At 40.5% G+C, this 15,845-nt stretch overlaps 1 protein-coding gene across 1 annotated transcript in view; it reads right to left on the reverse strand.

Moving 5' to 3' along the window:
• DOCK2 (dedicator of cytokinesis 2) overlaps positions 1-15,845 on the reverse strand; it is a 500,381-nt gene that overhangs the window by 462,779 nt on the left and 21,757 nt on the right. Inside the window, exons 2-4 of the mRNA XM_069102392.1 lie at positions 14,801-14,884; positions 3,428-3,468; positions 188-243 (exon numbers count right to left, since the gene is read on the reverse strand). Coding sequence (XP_068958493.1) covers positions 188-243; positions 3,428-3,468; positions 14,801-14,884 — 181 coding nt within the window. The remainder of the gene's footprint in view (positions 1-187; positions 244-3,427; positions 3,469-14,800; positions 14,885-15,845) is intronic.

The raw sequence follows: 15,845 nt of genomic DNA on the forward strand, positions 1-15,845 counted from the left end.
AGAAAGAAAGAAAGAAAGAAAGAAAGAAAGAAAGAAAGAAAGAAAGAAAGAAAGAAGAAAAGAAAAACATGGAATATCATGCAGTTATAATACATTCCCTTTCAGAATCATTCGAAAATGAGTGATATTCAAAGCTGCTAAGGTCAAGGATAAGCCATTTCAGAGTCCACGAGCAAAATGAAGATACCTTCTTTTTTCAACTGTAACTTCTTTGATGTGAATAAAGGATCTTGGAAATATCCCCTGTAGGAAACAAAAAGAATGATTTTTAAAAATACATGCTACTACCCAAATGATTTACTTTAAATCTTATGTTCTCAGGACATCAAGTTCAAGTCCTGATTTAATTTTCCTTTAAATGAAATTAACAATGAGAAACCATGTCAGGAGAGGGAAGAGAATATTTCTGCCAGGTGATAGTCCCCATTCCAGTTTAGAATTAGTATGTATTCCTTGTTCCAAAGAGCACTGCATCACTAAAGGCACCAGAGGATGCCCTTTACAGAATAGAGATGGGGTGGAGAAAGCTTCTAAGTATATATCATAAATTTTATAGTCAGAAGTGTCAACAGGGAATCACAACTTCACAAAACTTAGTGAAAACTAGGTTTATTAGAAGAGAAATGAACATGCATGTGGAACCCAAAGAGCTCATAATCCATACAGAAGTTGACATTTTATGACAGTAGGACAAAGGAAGGAGGAGAAAATACAAATCTCTACCTAAAGGCGAATGGAAAGGAGCAAGGTGACAGCAAAAACCACATTCTTTTCCCTTGGGAACTGCTAGACTATGAAGATAGGATGGTCTGCTTATCTACAAGAGTCCCAAGTGCACAAGTCATTTCCCAGTCTAGTGCAGACATTGACTGGTGCCTGTCTTGACTTCCAAGGACACACAGGGAGTCTACTTTGGGATGCAAACAACAAATTATGTCAGCTGGGTTCAGTGTTTCTGGAAAATATGGCAACTCAAAAAGACCAGGGGACCCCTTAACACAACTAGTTTGACCCCTTTATTCTATAGATGGCACCGCTGAGGACTAGAAAAGTTAAATAGCTTGTCCAAAAGTAGTCAGATACTGAGTAGGAGGACTAAGATTCAAACCTGGCTCCTCTCACTCCAGGTCCAGAATTCATTTCTCTATATCACACTATAATGACTCTACAAATATTCTATTGAGATTGCTGACTTCTGAACTACTAGTTGGGAAAATGAACTGCCTCCTTCAGCTCCGTAATCCGATTGATATATCCCACAAAGACTTTTTTGGTTGAAGTGATAAAGAAAAAGAGAGAAGCAGAAGAGGAAAATATGGGAAAATGTCAATCACCAAATCATGTTTTTGAAGATTTAAGCCTGATCCCTCATATGTGGACATTTCAAAGTTTAAACTGATTTTCACACTAAAGAATCTCTCTCCTAGATGTCAGATGAATTTGGGATAGAAACATCTCAACAAAGATTCATTTAAGTGTGTTTTGGGAGCTCAAAATAAGATAAGGATACTTCCCCAAAAGGCCTGTCCATCAGGAGGGAAGATAAAAACAATTTTTTTTCTTCATCCATCAACTTGGTTTAGCTTACAGGAGACACACTAGCTGCCAAGCCAAGTCCATTGATGACCCTGACAAGCAAAACCATTTAAAGTAGTTTTGAAAGCAGTATGGGGAAAGCACTGGACCCTGACACTTACTGTGGCATAACCTTGGACAAATCAGTGCAATTTGTTGGGGCTCTGTTTGCTTATCTATAAAATAAAGGGATGTGGCTAGTCAGGGATTTTTAGCCATTGTGAATGTGTGAGTGTATATTTGCTTTGGCAATCTCATGAAGCCTATGGGATGCCTTCTCAGAATAATGTTTTTAAACATACAATAAAATATGTAGAATTTCAAAGGAGACCAATTATACTGAAACAGTTATTAAGGTATTTTAAAATAAGTTCATGGACCCCAAATTAAGAGCCCCTGTTTTAAGTCCCTTCCGGCTCTAACATTCTAAGATTCTATTCAACTCAGAGATGAAACAATGTGCCTTACTGTAATGGTAATGGGGGTTTGAAGATCTTTCCTGCCTCTTGTATTGGCAATGAAACAGGAATTTAGAACCTTGTTTTAGTTCATGATTGTATCAAGTATTCAGATCTAGAACTTGTGAATCCCACAGTGGGAGAAAGTTGCTGATATAACAGGAAGGGGCAGAACAGGGAGGAGCTAATACTATATATGGAAAAGCCCAAGCTAGAGAGCCAGAATTGCTAGAGAGAGAGAACTGCTAGGATCCTGAGAACTTCTGAGAACTGCTATGAATGGAGAACAGAAGTTGTGGTGGCAGAACAGAGAATGGAGAACTGAGAACTGAACTGAGAAGAGAATTGAGAAGAACTGAAAAATGAGAAGACAGGAGAACTGGAAGGAAGCATGACTGTGGTGCCAGTACTTTGTCTATCTGTTCTGATGTTACTTTGTCAGATTCATCTGTTGATAGAGGATGTTGCTGTTGTTACAGAAGCCCTGGGGACTTGCGGCTGATTCAGAAGCCCTGAAAGAAGATTTTCTTGTTGTATGTTTACAGAATTCCTGGAGGTGGGTCTTACTGCTGCTTTCAGAGGTTCTGGGACTACACTGATGATTTGTGTTGATTCCTCAGACCTTGTTGTTGGGTCTATGTTGATTTCACAGGCAGAAAGTGAATTAATGAGGATGCCGGCAATGTTGATGAATATTATTGTGGCTTTGTTAAGCTTTGTCTTCCCAAGAACAGAAACTGTGAAGGACTTGGGGTAGACTAGACTCTGTGAGCTTCAATATGGAACAGGAACTGCACAAGGATCTGAACAAGGAACTGAGATCTGTCCGCCTTTGAACTCAGGTGACAGTTGGATAGATTTGGGCAGGAGCTTGGACCATGGAAGAGGAAACATGAAAGCCAAGAGCCTGCCTCAAGTCAAGATGAAAAGACCTCTCCATGGGAATTTCATGCAAACTGAAAAGATCATGATTTACTGTGGCCTGGGGCAGACAACTTTGACATTTACATTTAAATGATTGAGTTAAGGACTTCTCCAATTAAGAAGAAAGAAGACTTTTTGACTGAAGAGATTAAGACAATGTGACATAGATGTGGAGAACTTTGATCTTTGTATTTTGTGATTGAATTAAGGACTTACTAAATGATTGAATTACTAAATGAATGTACTTTGTTTAAAACTATGTGACCACTTTGGTGAAAACTATGTGGCCATTTTAGTGATAATTTGTTATGCCATAACATTGTGAATGCTATACTTTGATTTCTGTGAATGGTTTGTCTTAGTTTGTTACTGAATAAATAGAGAGCTCACTATATTGTGTAATCAGAACCTTGAAGCTGTTCACAGCAGCAGTCCTCTGGAAAGCTGCTTGTGCTTGGCTTTACACTTACCTCTAACATTTTGTGCTTTATCAGGTATCCCCTGTACCAATCTAAAAGAAAAAAAAGGGGATGGGGGTGAAAATATTTCCATAACATTCTGACAAGTGCTTTAGAAATAGACCAAAAAACTCTTTAAAACACCTAAAGTTATCGAAAAGATATAGGAATTGCAGAAAATATCCTGAAACAAGGTTGTCTGTTCTTAGAGTAACTGATATTAAGCCTCATGTACAAATGCCAAAACTTAAGTAACAGACAAATTAAAGAGTGATGATTGGCGTTATCACCTCCCCATTACCTTTATGTATATAGGATTTTTTGAAGGCATTTGGGGTTAAGTGACTTGCCCAGGGTCACAGAGCTAGTAGGTGAGGTTCCATTTGAACTCAGATCCTCCTGACTCCAGGACCAGTGTTCTATCCACTAGCACCACCTAGATACCCCTCCCTATCACCTTTCACAGCTACTTGCTTCTCCCCATTCTTACTCATCACACTAGGGTAGGCCCTCACCACTTTTCACAGGGACTCCTTAAGTCCAAACTGACCTCCTGCCTCTAGTTTCTCCCTTCTCTAATTAATCTTTCAGAAAACTTCCCAAAATAGTTCTAATGCAAAAATCTGACCATATTTATTCCTGACTTATAAAATCTTCAGTAGTTCAGGTTCATAGAAGATAAAATAAAATCTTTGCATAATATGATTGGAGAGGCCAGGCCTTACTTAAGACAATCAGATGAGTCAGGTTTGGGGATAGATTCCAATAATATACTCTGTGGACCATAACATGCAAAAAAAAATACCTTATTAATAACAAAGGATATAACTCCAAAGGTTAGCTAGAGGACTGTTCCCCTTAGCCTTTGTATTCACCATGGCAATACACCACACTAGTAGGTCAAAAATGTATTCCTTTCACAGCAACAGGAGCCCTAGTTAAAAAAAAAACCCTCCCACATGAACACATAGGCTGAGTCTTTTATGCCTCAGGTGACAAGGAAACCAGAACAATGATAACTCCAAGAATTGACTTCCTGTCCCTCTGAAGGTAAGTCAGCCCAGGTCACTTAAACATGGGCTATTCTTACCACATCTGACTTTAGCATCTCTCCACAATCATGCTTAAACTTACATTTCCAATCTTATTTTGCATAACTCTCATGTATGTGCTCTAATTTTCTGTTCCTAAATCTCATCCTTCTATGTCCCATCCCTATGCCTTCCCAGGAATCATCCATCCCCTAAACCTGAAAGGCACTCCTTCCTCTTTCCCACATACTGAAATTCTTCTCTTTCTTTAAGGCAAACTCAAGTGTCATCTCCTTGAAACCTTCCCTCATCATTGCCTGCTAACATAAAGCGTTACCTTCTTTCCTAAACTTTCTACATCTCTTTGTTTGGATTTTTCTTTTGCCTCTATTACACCTTACCTTTTATCATCATCATCATCAACAACATCATCATCACCACCATCATGACCACCACCCCATCATCATCATCATCAACAACAACAGCATCAACATCATCATAAGTATTATTTTGTTGTTATTGTTGCATACAAGTTAATATAGGTATGTAGCAATAGAGGGCTATGTCATTTCTTCCTCCATTGCCCAGAACAATGCCTGGCACATAGTAGTATCTAATAATTGTTTTTTATTCTTTTCTTTCCAGAAACACCAAAAATAATGATTCAAAGAACAAGACTTCAATTTACACACCACTTTTCAATAACATCCCAACTTGGCACAGAGAGTAGAGAGCAACCAGTCCTAGAGCCAAGAAGACCTGAGTTCAAGTCCTATCTCTGACACATACTAGCTGTGGAAACATGGGCAAGTCATTTAAAGTCTCAGTGCCCCCAAACAACTCTCTATAATATAAGTTAAGAGTGGGTGAAGTTTCCACAATAAGTAGTCATTCACACTGATGAAATCACAGTTTAGGTTAACCACTACCCTTTCCATCCCATCCTTCAAAAAGAAATAGTATACATGAGATAGAGCACTAGCCCTGGACTCAGGAGGACCTGAGTTCAAATATGGCCTCAGACACTTACTAGCTGTGTGACCCTGGGAAAGTCACTTAACCTAGACTGCCTCCAAAAAATAAACCTATTATGAAAGATCACATATGAAGTAGACAAGCAATGGGATTAGCGGTGAACCCAGAAGGGGAAAAGAAGTGATTTGATGGATAAGAAGAAGAAGAAAAGAGGAAGAAGAAGACAGAAACCATAGAATCCTATTCATACTGTCACCTGCTTTTTCAAACATGATATAACATCATCAGTTGCCATGAGCTGCCAATTCAATAAGTGTTAAATACACATTTACTATCCACCTTTTCACTAAGGTCCTACTCCCACTGCTCATCATGTTTAGAGGTAACTTCGTGTTCTCAGAGCTTATGCCATCAACAAGTTATTGGGTAGCTCCTGGCAAGCTAGAAAAGTTTTGAATTGGGGCACAATCTTAGATTGTATGCTTGTCCTCCAAGAGCCCAATATAGACCAGGAAGGCTTATAATCAAGTTGATCCCACCGCAATGAAATTGTTTAGCTATAGTAATTCTCAAAGAGCATGTGATAAGTTATAGTGGTCACCAGATATGCCCTCAGAAAGAGGGGGTAACTCACATCTATGAAGTTATAGGTCCTCTATGTATTAGCATATAGGAGTACAATGTTGTTAGGAATATTCAAAACAAAAGAAAAAAAACTTGTTCCTTACAATCAAAGAATTTACAATCTAGCTGGAGAAACAAGATATATAAACATGAACAAAACTGGAAAAAAAGTATAAAATAATTCCAAAAATACATGCTAAAGAAAAGAGATTGCACAGATGAAGGGGGTGGGATAGACTTAGTGGGAAAGATAAGACTCAAACTGAGCTCTGAAAGAATGAACACAATTTAGATAGAAGGAGATTGTTCTAGATGAAGAAACACCATAAGCAAAAACTTCAGAATGAGCATGGGATATTTTGGAGATAGTGAGGAGAATACCTTGGCACAAACCATTCATCCTGGGGGAGGATGAGAAGATGCTGGAAAAGCAGTTTAGGACCAGATTGTAAGAGGAAACTGAATGCCAGCCTGAGGAGTCTGGACGTTGTCCTGTAGGCATGGGGGAGGAGGGATATACATGGTGGGTTCTGTAGCAAGGAAGGCGCATGATGAAAGCAGCATATCAGAAATTAATTTGGTAGTGATATACAAGATGATTCAGAGGGAGATAGACTATAAGGAATCTCACATACTGTTAGCTCCAGTGACCTGCAAGCCATTCCCCAAAGATGGCACCCCATCTCCAGCTCCCATGTCATTGCACAGGCCTGGAAGGCACTCCTTCCCTATCTTGGCCTCTTAGGACCCCCAGCTTTATTCAAAGCACAGCTCAGGACCACCTCTACACAAGGCCTTTCATGATCCCCCAGTTGCTAGTACATTGCTAGTGCATTCTTACCAGACTCATCTCATTACCTTAAGCATGGTTTGCTACAGGAGCCTCCTTTGATGGCAGTTACTTCAAGAAGCATCAGATAAATAAGTGCCTCTTTTGGGAAAGAAACCAACCTAAGGCTCCAAAGATAAAACAGAACAATCTCTACCTTCCAGGAGATTACATTCTACTGGAGGAGAGGACAACAAGAGCAGACAGGTTATGTACAAAGTAATGTAAAGTAACTCAAATAAGGAAAAAGCACTAGAAATTGGGGGATTCTGAAAGGTCTCATCTAGAGGCTTCCAAGTTCCTTAGAATGTACTGTTGACAGAAAAAAAACTTCTGGAAGAGGAGTAGTTTTATGGAGGGTTTGGACATGTTGAATTTGAGGTATCTTGAGAACGTCCTTCTTCCACTCTCCAAGGCTCATAACCTTTGTGCCATCCATGAGTCCCTACTCTCTCTCACCCCACAAAGTCAATTAGTTATCTAGTTATGGTGATTCTACCTCTACAAAATCTCTCCTGAATGTCCCTTTTCTCTACTACCATAGTTCAGGCCCCCATCACTTCTTCCTTTGATTATTGCAACAGCTTCCTAACTGGTCTCCATCCTCACCACACCACTTCATCCTATATCCTGATGCATATATAATCTTCCTTAAATATAGATTTGACTGTGTCACTTCCCTACGCACCCAATTCTAGTGGTTCCCTATTGCCTTTAGGACGAAACAGAAACTTCTCTGGTTAGATTGTAAAGCCCTTTACAACCCAACCCCAATCTATATTTCCAGCCTCATTGGCTATCATTCTCCCTCCCACACTCTGTGAACCAACCAAACTGGCTTCCTCTCTATTCTTCACACATGACACTTCAATCCCCTCTATCTATGATTTGCACTGGATGCCTTCCATGACAGAAATGTGATCCCTCCTCACCTCTGCCTCATAGATTCATTCTTTTCCTGCAAGGTGAAGTTTTTTTTAAATGCTTTATTAAATTCTGATTTACATCATTAATTTCCGCCAGATTTTGAGTTACAAATTTTCTCCCTGTTTTTCCCCTACCCACCACCCCAAAATAGCAGTTCCACAGTATATCCCCTCCTCCAATCTGCTCTCTCCCATACCCCTTTTGACTTTTCCAGTGGGGCATGGTGGATCTCTATGCCCCAGAGCCTGTATATCTTATTTCTCAATTACATGTAAAATAGTATTAATAATAGTGTGTGTGTGTGTGTGTGTATATATATATATATATATATATATATATATTTAAACATTTGATTTTAAAACTTTGAATTCCAGATTCATTCCCTTCCTCCCTTGTCCTCCCTTCTACCCTTGCTGGGTAGATGAGCAGTTCAATATAGGTTGTACATGTGTAGCTAATGCAAAACAATAACATAGTAGATATAGGGTAAAAGACGGACTATATTTTCCTCCCTCTTTTCCCACCTCCCACTTGTTCTATTCTCTACTTTGATCCTGTCCCTTTTCAGAAGTGGGTGCTTCCAACTTCCCTACCCCTTAGCCTGCCCTCCCTTCCATCATCCCCCCTCTCATCCCCTTCTTCCCCTTCTCTCCTCTAGGGTGAGATATCCTATTTAGTGTATATTTCATTCCCTCCCCAAGCCAAATTCAGTGAGAATAAGGTTGACCCATTCCCTTTTGCCTTCCTATTCTTCCCCTCCATTGTAACCATTTTCCCTTGCCTCTTCTATATGACATAGTTTACCCCATTCTGTCTCTCCCCATCTCCTCTCATTATATTCCCCTCTCACCTCTTAATTTCACCTTTTAAGTATCATCCCTTCCTGTTAAATTGGTCCTGTGCCCTCTATCTATGTATACCTGTAAACATGTGCCCATAAACCCTCATATATAGACATTATATATATATATATATATATATATATATATATATATATATACATATTCCCTTCAACTACTGAGAAAGGTTTCATAAGTTACAATTATTGTTTTTTCCATGTAGGAATGTTAATAGTTAAACTTTGATAACTTTCTTATGATTTCTTTTCCCTGTTTACCTTCTCGTGCTTCTCTTGCTTCTTGTATCTGAATGTCAAATTTTCTATTCAACTCTGGTTTTTTCAACAAGAATGTTTGAAAGTCCTCTATTCCACTGAATGACCATATTTTCCCCTGAAACATGATACTCAGTTTTGCTGGGTAGGTGACTCTTGGTTTTAATCCCACCTCCTTTGACCTCTGGAATATCATATTCCAAGCCCTTCGATCCCTCAGTGTAGAAGCTGCCAGATCCTGGGTTATCCTGATTGTGTTTCCACAATATTCAAATTGTTTCTTCCTGGCTGCTTGTAATATTCTCTCCTTAATCTGGGAATTCTGGAACCTGGCTATAATATTCCTAGGAGTTTTCTTTTGGGGATCTTTTCAGGAAGTGATTGGTGGATTCTTTCAACCTCTATTTTGCCCTCTGGTTCTAAAACATCAGGGCAGTTTTCTTTGAGAACTTCCTGGAGGATGATTTCTAGGTTCTTACTTTGATCATGGCTTTCAGGTAGTCCAATAATTTTGGATGTATTTTCCAGGTCAGTGGTTTTTCCCATGAGATATTTCACATTGCCTTCTATTCTTTCATTTGTTTGGATCTGTTCAACAGCATCTTGATTTCTCATAAAGTCATTAGCTTCCAATTGCTCCAATCTAATTCTGAAGCAATGATTCTCCTCAGTGAGCTTTTGAGATTCTTTTTCCATCTGGCAAATTCGGCTTTTTAAGGCATTCTTCTCCTCATTGCCTTTTTGAGCCTCTTTTGCCATTTGAGTTAGTCTATTTTTTAAGGTATTATTTTCCTCAGTCAGGCTGTTAACTCTCATTTCATAATTTTCTTGCATTGTTCTCATTTCTCTTCCCAATTTTTCCACCACTTCTCTTATCGGCTTCTTAAGGTCCTCTATGTCCTGTAACCAGCTCGTATTTTCTTTTGAAGCTTTTGGTGCAGGAGTTCTGACTCCACTGTTTTCCTCCTGTTCCATGTTTTGCTCCTTTTTGTCCCCAAAATAGGAGTCTAATGTTGGAATCTTCTGTCTGCTTTGTTTCCTTTGCCTGGTCATGTCAACCCTCAGTCACTTGACCCCTGGGCTTTTTGCCACAGTAGGACTCTGCCACCAGACAGGGGAGCTTTCATCCCAAATGCTGGGGTTTTCTCAGCTGCCGGAGGTATTAGATGGGTGCCCTCTCTGAGGTCTCCACACGCTCTGGCAAGCTGGACACACACCCCAGGACCTCCACCCTAGATTGCAATCCATATCCAAGCAGGTTAAAACAAGAGCGATTACCCCTCAGATTGGTGCTTGGTCCCCCTACACTCTGCAGGCCAGGAGCTGAAGCTGCCACATGGTGCTGGCAGCCAGTGTCTCAGCAGCTTCTCACCCTGGGGGCAAAAGCCACGCACCCCCACTTAACTGAGTCCCAAAGTCCAGACTGCTCTGACCCCTCACTTTGTCCTTTGTATCTCTGTATTGATAAATCTGGAAATGGCCACAGCCAGCGGCTGGTCAGGCCCGCCCTGGGGCTAAAGCCCTGGTGTAGGGCTGGGCTCGGCTCCCAGAGCACTGTGCTGGCTGATTCCTGCCACTCTGCTGGGCTGTCCTCAGTGGGAGGTTAGCTTCTCTGTGTCATTTTGTGGGTTCTGCAGCTCCAAAGTTTGTTTAGAGTCCCCTTTTTACATGGATTGGGGAAGGTGAAAGCAGGAGCAGTGGGGAGGTCCTGCTTCTAGTCTGCCATCTTGACTCCTCCCCCAAGGTGAAGCTTTTAAGCACTATCTTGTACATGAAGCCTTTCCTGATGCCACACACCACCCCCTACCTTTCCAAACGGCCTGGTAGTTAACTACTTTATTTGTATATGTATTTTATTTAAAATAGATTTATGCTCACTCTTCTTATACATGTTTTTGTTGTCTCCCCTGTTAGAATGTAAACTCCTGGGAGCAGAACTTGTTTCATTCTTCATATTAATATCCCCAGAACCTAGCATAGTACCTGGATCACAGAAGCCACTTAATAAAGGCTAGTTGATTGATGAATGAAGGATTAGACAGATGACTAACTTGGCTTGAAGGTCAGAAGCTCTAGGTTCCATTCTAACACCACCACCAGCAGCAACAGTAACAGCAACAATATTTGTTAAGTACCTACAACATTCTAGGCACTGGGGATACAGAGAAAGGCAAAGCCAAAATCCCTGCCCTCAATGAGCTCATAGTCTAATGGAGGAAACAACATTCAAATAACTATGTACATACGAGATTCTTATGGTACAAACTGGGGGTAATCTCAGAGGGCAGGTACTAGCAATAGAGGGAGGTGGGGAGAGAAGGAACCAGAAATGTCCTCCTACAGAAGAGGAGGTTTGAAATGAGTCTTGAAGAAAGGAAGGAGACATAAGTGGTGAGGAGGAAAAAGCATTTCAGAATCCAGGAATGAAAGCCAGCCAGTGAAAACATACAGAGACAAGAGATTGAGTGTCTTATTGAAGAAATTGCTCTGAAGGTAGACTGACGTGTGGGGTGATTGGCTAGCCCGCTATCTCCAGAGATGGCTAAAATTATTGTCTCACTCTAATAAAATGGGTGCAATCCTCTGAGAGCATGAGTTTTGTGTACAGCCAATATTAATGAATACTCTGACTTGAAAAGCCTTTGAAATTATTCAAGCAGATCCAAATGCTGGCATTCATCATTTTTGTAAATAAAATGCATCTGTCAGGAGCCTTTTTACCATAACCTCATTACTGGGATGACAGATTGTTGTTTAAATGTGTCCACAACAAATGGGCAACCCAAAACAACTTAAAATGTGGCCACCCAGCTGGCTCATTATTATGGAGAGTGGACAGATACTACAGAAACCTCAGAAGCCTGGTACAGATGGAAGCTATTTTACCCTATCCCCTACCATCTAGAAACATCCCTGTAATCCCATTTTTCTTATACATGCCTCAGTCAGGATAGTAGCATGCTTACAATCAGATTTCCCCCAAATAGAATTACCTTCTTCTCATATCTTAGGACTCAGGGCTGCCCATATCCACAAGGGCATGAACAGCTGTCAGGCAAACAACCTCTGACCCCGATTAAGTACTGACTCCTTGATCTCTGCCTTGACCTCTTAGCTCCCAGTCCTTTATTTGGTTTGACCTTTTTATAGTCCTTGTTTGGGTATGGCTACCCAGCCTGCAGAGTCCAGACTTGGCCCATATTCAAGCCTTTTCAAGTTCACTAAGATCTGACAGCTATTTCCTAATCCTATCCTCTGATGTAGGAGCTAAGGTCTTGGTGCATTCCATTGCCTAACAGATACTACTGACAGGTAAGCAGGCAAGCAATGGAACAACAAACATTTATTAAGTTTATTCTGTGCCAAGCACTGTGCTAAGAGTTGATAATAGAAATATAAACAGTAAAAAATAAAATAAGATAGTCCCTTCACTCAAGGAGTTTATAGTCTAATTATAGTACACAATAGTCCCTTCACTCAAGGGGAAGATAAGACATAAAAAGGAAGATGAAAAGGGGAGTGAGAAGGTAACTAAATAGGTCCATAGAATCAGAGACCAATGATGTATAATAAAATCCCAGGTGAAACAATGATATAAAAAGAAAGATCTCTATCACAAAGCATTTTTCAAGTCTCAGAATCTCTCAGTCTCTTCAGCTAGAACCACTCTTTCTCTCCACCTGAAATTTCTCATGGCACTCCACCTTTCTTTGTACCTCTCTTACACACATATCTGCAGTACTTCAAGGATCCACATTTCATTTGTCTGAATAACCTTTCCATAAACCCAGATCACAATTCTTCCAAGCCTTCATAACTGCTATGGTCAAAGAAGTCATCTCTGAGAGGCCAACTTTTTGGTGATGAAATTTTCTGGATCTAGCTAGGGAGGTCCTTGGATGACAGAGACAGGCTGACATTAGGTCTAACCTCAAAGCCTTTGGCCCTCCAGCTGGGCAGAACCTGCCAGATTTTATAATCTACTGGCATAGAGAAGGAGGAGAAGGAGAAGGAGCTGTTATGTAGCTTGGCTACCAGGGTATAGCTTTAGGTTTGTAAGACATGTATGAAACTATGCATCACCTCTGTTGTACTATCCTTGTATTTCAAGTAGCTACCCCCAGTACAACATTATCCAAAACTAGGCTTTTCATGAGTACAGACAGATGATAGAATAAATTAGCACACAATACTAAACCACAATGCTTTTTCTTGCTTAATTTTTTTCATCTGTAGTAAATATCCAGAAAGAAAACTCCCTCCACTAAAACAGATCATGATATATGTGCAACTTATAGTCTTAAAGCGATGCCTGGGGCACTAAGAGGTTATATGATTTGCCTTTGGTCACACAGCTAACACTACAGGAGTGAGAGTAAAACAATCCTGACTCTTAGGACAGCCTTCTATCCCCTATGGCATGCTATCTCCCCATTATTAAAACAATAAAGCTTTTTATTAACTGAAGTCTAATTGCTAATATTAGCATTACATTTTTAAAAACCACATATTCAAGTGGTGAACAAGCATTTGTTGAATACTTACTATGTTTCAGGCAATTTGCTAAAATCTGGGGATACAAAGACAAAAAATATGGTCTCTACTCTCAAGGAGTTCATGGTCTAATATAGGGGAGACAGCATGCATGTAACTATGTACAAACAAGATATATGCAGGGTAAATTGATGATAATTAAGCAAGGAAAGGCACTGGAATTAAGAGGGATCAGAAAGAACTTCTTGCAGAAGGGGAGATGTCAGCTGAGATTTGAGGGAAGCCAGGAGGCAGAGATCAGAAGGATGAATATTCCAGGCATAGGGGACAGCCAGAGAAAATGCCTAAGGTAGGGAGATGGAATGTCTTGTACAAGGAACAGCAAGGGGCCAGTGACACTGGAGAGAAGAATCCCTGAGGGTGAGCAAGGTGTGAGGAGATTATTAAAGTACAAAGGAGTCACTGTTATTAGAGGTTCTAAAAGCCAACCAGAAGATGTTATATTTGATCTTGGAGGTAATGGGAAACCTCTATAGGATTAGGAAAATCACTTTGATAACTGAGTGGAAGGTTGATAGAATTTCTGCAAAGAAATACAGTAGTTTATTTTGTAACAGGGTTGAACAGGTCATGTGCAAAATTGACCTTTTGGCTTCAAGCTCATCACCTGGGCCTGATTTATCTCTAAGGGGCTTAGCAGTTTGAAATGATGAAGCAGCTGCCTAGTTGGCTGCTGAATAGGAAAAGCTAAACTTCAGCAACGGGGAGCTAGGTGGCACAGTGGATAGAGCACTAGGCCTGGAAATGGAAAAAGCTAAGTTCAGATATGACCTCAGACACCTCCTAGCTGTGTGACCCTGGACAAGTCACTTAACTTCTGTTTGCCTCGGTTTCCTCTTCTGTAAAATGAGCTAAAGAAGGAAATGGCAAACCACTCCAGTATCTCTGCCAAGAAAACCCCAAAAAAGTCACAGAGAGTAGGACATGACTGAAATGACAACAATATAAACACCCCTTGGATCACTGTGAATGGCTTCAGGATTTTTTTCTAGTAGTTTATGGTGATGAATAGGGGGAAGAGTGGCTGACCCCATTCCCCCAACCCCACCACACCTAAGCCATAAGCAATTTTTCTGCTTGACATAAAAAAAGGTGGGGGAAAGATTCTCATGGGATTTAACTCGGTCTGGCTCATGTTGTAAGTCAAGTTCCTAGGTAAGGAAGAGCATGGGCACAAGCCCCCAGCCTTTGGGTCCAGTCTCTGTAGAGTAACACAAATTTTCTCTAATCCTGAAAATATCACAATAGATTCTATAGGAATAAAAACAGAAAATAGCCCAGATGTCTCACAAGGAGGGACAATGCTAACTTCAAAGAATACCAACCCTTACCTCCACAGGTTTCCTGGATCCGCACCACATCGCCAATCTGCAGGGACAGCTGGGGGGCTCCATTGCCTCGAAAGTTATATATGGCTACAAAGGGAAAGAAATAGATGATAGATGAGAACAAGGAGAGAAAGCAGGCCATACTCCAGCAAGGGATCATGGACAGGATCACGAGATCACAGATTTAGAACCAAAAGGTTCTAAAGGTCATATGATCCAACAGCCTCATTTTATAGATGAGGCAAAACCCATAGTGTTTCTGACTTTCCAGACTTCAACCATATGCCTTAGCAGAAGGCTCACCCTCCTGGCCCTAGAAGAGCCATCCCCTCCTGAGGCCTTCTCACACCAGAACAGACCTCTTATACTACCCCCCCCTTTCTCCCATGGGAAGGATTTAGGCCCTTTTTCCCCTCTGTCCCCTTCCAAGGTCAGCCCTTTAGAGTTGGGATTGTCTTTTTTTTCTTAAGCTTGAATGTATATACTTAACATGGTGCCAGGCAAATAGTAAATGCTTAATAAATGCTTTTTTCTTTGCCTTGCAAATTGAAGACAGGTCTCAGAGTTAAAAGAGAAATAGATATTCCCCTAAGAGTAAAAGTAAAATTGTCTCCTGACAATTGCTATGGTTTGGGGGGATGGGTTTTGGGATAGGGGAATAGGAAGCTTGCTTAGAGACAGGAGAATGTATAGAACTTCTATAAACCTCTTCCAGGTCTCAGCATCTCTGAGAAATCCTGCAGTCTAATGGAAAGGATTCAAATACCCAAATGGATCCAGATCTCAAAAATCAAGGCAATAGTCATTCAATTAGTATTTATTAAGTACCTACTGTATTAAGCACTAGGGATACAAAGAAAGTTAAAATAAAAACATTCCCTTTTCTCAAAGAGCTCACAGTCTAATGGGGGAAACAACATGCAAGCACCTATGTAAGGGAGGGAGGGAAAAAGCATTTATTAAGCTCCGACTATATGCCAGGCACTGTGCTAGGCATAACTTGCCCAGGGTCACACAATCTAAGGTTGGATATGATCTCAGGACTTCC

The sequence above is a fragment of the Petaurus breviceps genome, unplaced genomic scaffold, assembly GCF_028583685.1.
Source record: "Petaurus breviceps papuanus isolate PSGF00001 unplaced genomic scaffold, PetGlider_PUasm1.0 551, whole genome shotgun sequence".
In the NCBI taxonomy this organism is placed as follows: Eukaryota; Metazoa; Chordata; class Mammalia; order Diprotodontia; family Petauridae; genus Petaurus; species Petaurus breviceps.